The sequence below is a fragment of the Cariama cristata genome, unplaced genomic scaffold (assembly GCF_000690535.1).
Source record: "Cariama cristata isolate BGI_N322 unplaced genomic scaffold, ASM69053v1 scaffold26568, whole genome shotgun sequence".
NCBI lineage: Eukaryota > Metazoa > Chordata > Aves > Cariamiformes > Cariamidae > Cariama > Cariama cristata.
The window spans coordinates 1-496 of NW_009632015.1; the positions used below are offsets into that span (position 1 = coordinate 1).

The 496-nt window shown below is 65.1% G+C and overlaps 1 protein-coding gene across 1 annotated transcript in view; it reads right to left on the reverse strand.

Moving 5' to 3' along the window:
• Window positions 1–7: 7 nt before the first annotated feature.
• Window positions 8–496, reverse strand: part of LDB1 (LIM domain binding 1) — a 3,624-nt gene continuing 3,135 nt past the window's right edge. The window contains exon 9 of the mRNA XM_009706196.1: window positions 8–258. Within this exon, the coding sequence (XP_009704498.1) occupies window positions 29–258 (230 nt within the window). The 3' untranslated portion in view covers window positions 8–28. The remainder of the gene's footprint in view (window positions 259–496) is intronic.

The window sequence follows — 496 nt, forward strand, 5'->3', positions numbered from 1 at the left end:
CTCAAACAGGGCCCCGGGGGCGCTCCCCTTAGCCACTCCCAGGAGCTGGGGCAGGGAGCCCTCCCCTCCACCCCAGGGGAGGAAGAGAGAATGGAAACGGGATGCTTACAGGTACCTGACTGGACAGGGCAAAGGTGCTGGCTGGGCTCTTCTTCTTGCTGTTGCTGTTGTTGGTGTTTCCCCCACCAGAGCTCATGGTGCTGCCCCCCGACATCTTCCTTTTCCGACGCTTGCTGGGCTGCTGCCGCGCTGGCTCCGCTGGCAGAGGAGGGAGACACGGTCAGTCCTGAGGAGAAGGAGCTGGTGCCCCCCCAGACCCCCTCCTCTGCAAAACCCCCTTCTCTGTGAGGACCACATCCCCCCGCCAGGGCAGCATCGCCGCCCTCCTCCCCTCCGCAGCTCCACTGTCCCCCCAGCGCCGGGGACAGGAGAGGGTGCAGGGAAGATCCCTGTCCCTGCTTTGCTTTCCACAAGAAGCTGGCAGCCACTGGGCCAG